The 2,500-nt window shown below is 37.1% G+C and overlaps 1 protein-coding gene across 2 annotated transcripts in view; it reads left to right on the top strand.

Annotated features, from left to right (window-relative positions):
• LOC135213124 (protein amalgam-like) overlaps nucleotides 1-2,500 on the top strand; it is a 251,552-nt gene that overhangs the window by 213,862 nt on the left and 35,190 nt on the right. For both annotated transcript variants that reach the window (XM_064247046.1, XM_064247039.1), the window contains exon 4: nucleotides 613-774. In XM_064247046.1, the coding sequence (XP_064103116.1) occupies nucleotides 613-774 (162 nt within the window). The remainder of the gene's footprint in view (nucleotides 1-612; nucleotides 775-2,500) is intronic.

Below are 2,500 nucleotides of genomic sequence, written 5' to 3'. Positions count from 1 at the left end.
AGGCTCGTGGTTTTTTAAAATGAAAATATCTTATAATTTTATATAGATTTTTTAAAGGTTGTGTTTTTGTGTGTGAAAATATCTTATAATATTATATAGATTTTTTTTAAAGGCTTGTGGTTTTTTATGAAAATATCTTATAATTTTATATAGATTTTTTAAAGGTTCGTGGTTTTTTATGAAAATATTTTATAATTTTATATAGATTTTTAAAGGCTCGTGGTTTTTTTGTGAAAATATCTTACAATTTTATATAGATTTTTAAAGGCTTGTAGTTTTTGTAAATATGTCTTATAATTTTATATAGATTTTTTAAAGGCTTGTAGTTTTTGTAAAAATATCTTATAATTTTATATAGATGTGTTATTTTTATTTATCATTTATTAGCAATCAAATCTCATCGATTTTACCTTGTTTAACACTGACATTTAGAAAGTTATATTATATAAACTCGTTGCTTTATATCATTTCCATTTACATTCATTCTCATCATATCGCTGAATGACCCAGTGGGTCCCAGCGCTTGACTTTATGTCTAAATCATATTCCATTCTTATATTTATTACATTCGTCCTTACTGTTAAAAACTGCTTTGTACTTTCGTCTCCTCAGTTCCTCCGAACATCGTCGACGCCATGAGCAGCCCCAGTAGCATCGTCGTCAGGGAGAAGGACGAGGTGACGCTGTCTTGCCACGCCGAGGGATTCCCCGAGCCCCAGATCAAGTGGAAGAGGGAAGACGCGCAGTCCATCAAGACCTCCGACGGGAGGAAAGGTATGAGGAGCTTGCAATGTTCATACCTTCGACTGGAGGGAAGGCATGAAGCGTTTGATTAGTTTTGAGGTCAATCGATGCGGCGTAATGACGGTACGATAGCTAAGGTTGTTGGAGCCATTTATCTTTGTCCTTTAGCGTGAAGATAGAGGGAGAACAGAGCGCCACATTTGCTGTATTATTTAAGCGTCACCTACTCCGAGGTGATAGTACTAAACACCGTATGGTAAGTATCAAGTTTGAACCCCGAAGGGCTAGTACTATAGACGGCGTCCCAAGGAGCTTCCGCCATGTATAGTACCATAGCATCTCGGAGTAGCATCGAGAATTTGTTTATCCTTGAGTAATTAGTTCAGTAACGCTTTAACTTTCAAGAATAAGATGATCTTGTCTGCGAAATTTAGGATACTCAGTCTATTGCACAGAACGGTAATTGTTCCATTTTCCTCTGCTTGCGTGCTTTGGAACTCATAATTCTCATTTGTTTTGCGCGTTTTCTGTCTTGAGTCATAAATATATCATTCTCTTTCTTCCATCTTGCTATCCACCTTTTTCTGACAACTGATTCGTAGCGCAACTGCTTTGAGGTTTTCCTTCTGTTGCGCCTTTTTAGACCTACCTACTCTCAATTTCCTTTCCAGCGCTTAATCACCTCATGGGCCCCAGTGCTTGGCGTTTGGCCTAAACTCTGTATTCCATTCCATTCCTAAAAAACTAAACCTACCTACTCTCTGTTTCCTTTCCAGCGCTGAATCACCTCATAGGTCCCAGTGCTTGGCGTTTGTCCTAAAGCCTACATTCCATTTCAGAGTTCATGTGCTAGACGCTTGGCCTAAAGTCTATATTCCATTTCACACCCCAACCCGCCCCCCGCCTCCCCCCCCCCACCCCCCCAGACCCCCCAAAAAGTGGACTAAGTCGAACCCAAGTTGTTATGTAATCTTAATCTCGGCAACAACTCAAAACCTTCGGGAATAACTTTGGAACTTTTCATATCCTTGAACGTTTTTTAATTCTTAGGCCGAGTTGTGAAAAAACGCTCTTCTGGAGCTGACGTAAGGTGCTGGAAACTCCAGCCAGGTATTCAGACGTTTCTTAAAAGCTTTCTTCGAGTTTGGGTTCGTGGGGCTTCCATTTCTAGGATTTGTTACTAGAATGCTCTAGTACAGCGGTTCTTAGCCTAGCGTACCTGTAGTACCATCAAAGGGTACGAAACCTTAAACCTGCTTGTGGTACGTGACATGACAGCCCATTTTAATGTGCTTGTTCGATTTGAATAGGGTTCATCTACTGAATAATAATAATAATAATAATAATAATAATAATAATAATAATAATAATAATAATAACTAGCATCAGATGAAAGTGCTATCAAGTGATCCCAAAGAGAAATTAGTGAGACGTGACAATTCGACATTTTTGCTTTGCTAACAATGAGCAAAAATTAACTCCACATATCAATACAATCGTATTTCACATTAGCCCATTTCTTTTTATCTTTTATTAGAAAAATATTACATTTCATTTACACTAGGATGTTACAAAAATATTACAAAATTATGTACCTACAATATTTACAAATTATTATAGATTTTTTTGATAGCGTATCTCAGTCTTAGACGAAAAACAAATAAAAATATTTTAAAAAGTTAGACGAGAGACAGATACGCCTAGTCTTCCCTCTTACCAAGATTCTCATGTGGAAGGAACTGTTTTCGAATTCTAC

Source organism: Macrobrachium nipponense, chromosome 19 (genome assembly GCF_015104395.2).
Source record: "Macrobrachium nipponense isolate FS-2020 chromosome 19, ASM1510439v2, whole genome shotgun sequence".
Classification (NCBI taxonomy): Eukaryota; Metazoa; Arthropoda; class Malacostraca; order Decapoda; family Palaemonidae; genus Macrobrachium; species Macrobrachium nipponense.
This window is presented reverse-complemented; position numbering and strand designations above follow the sequence as displayed.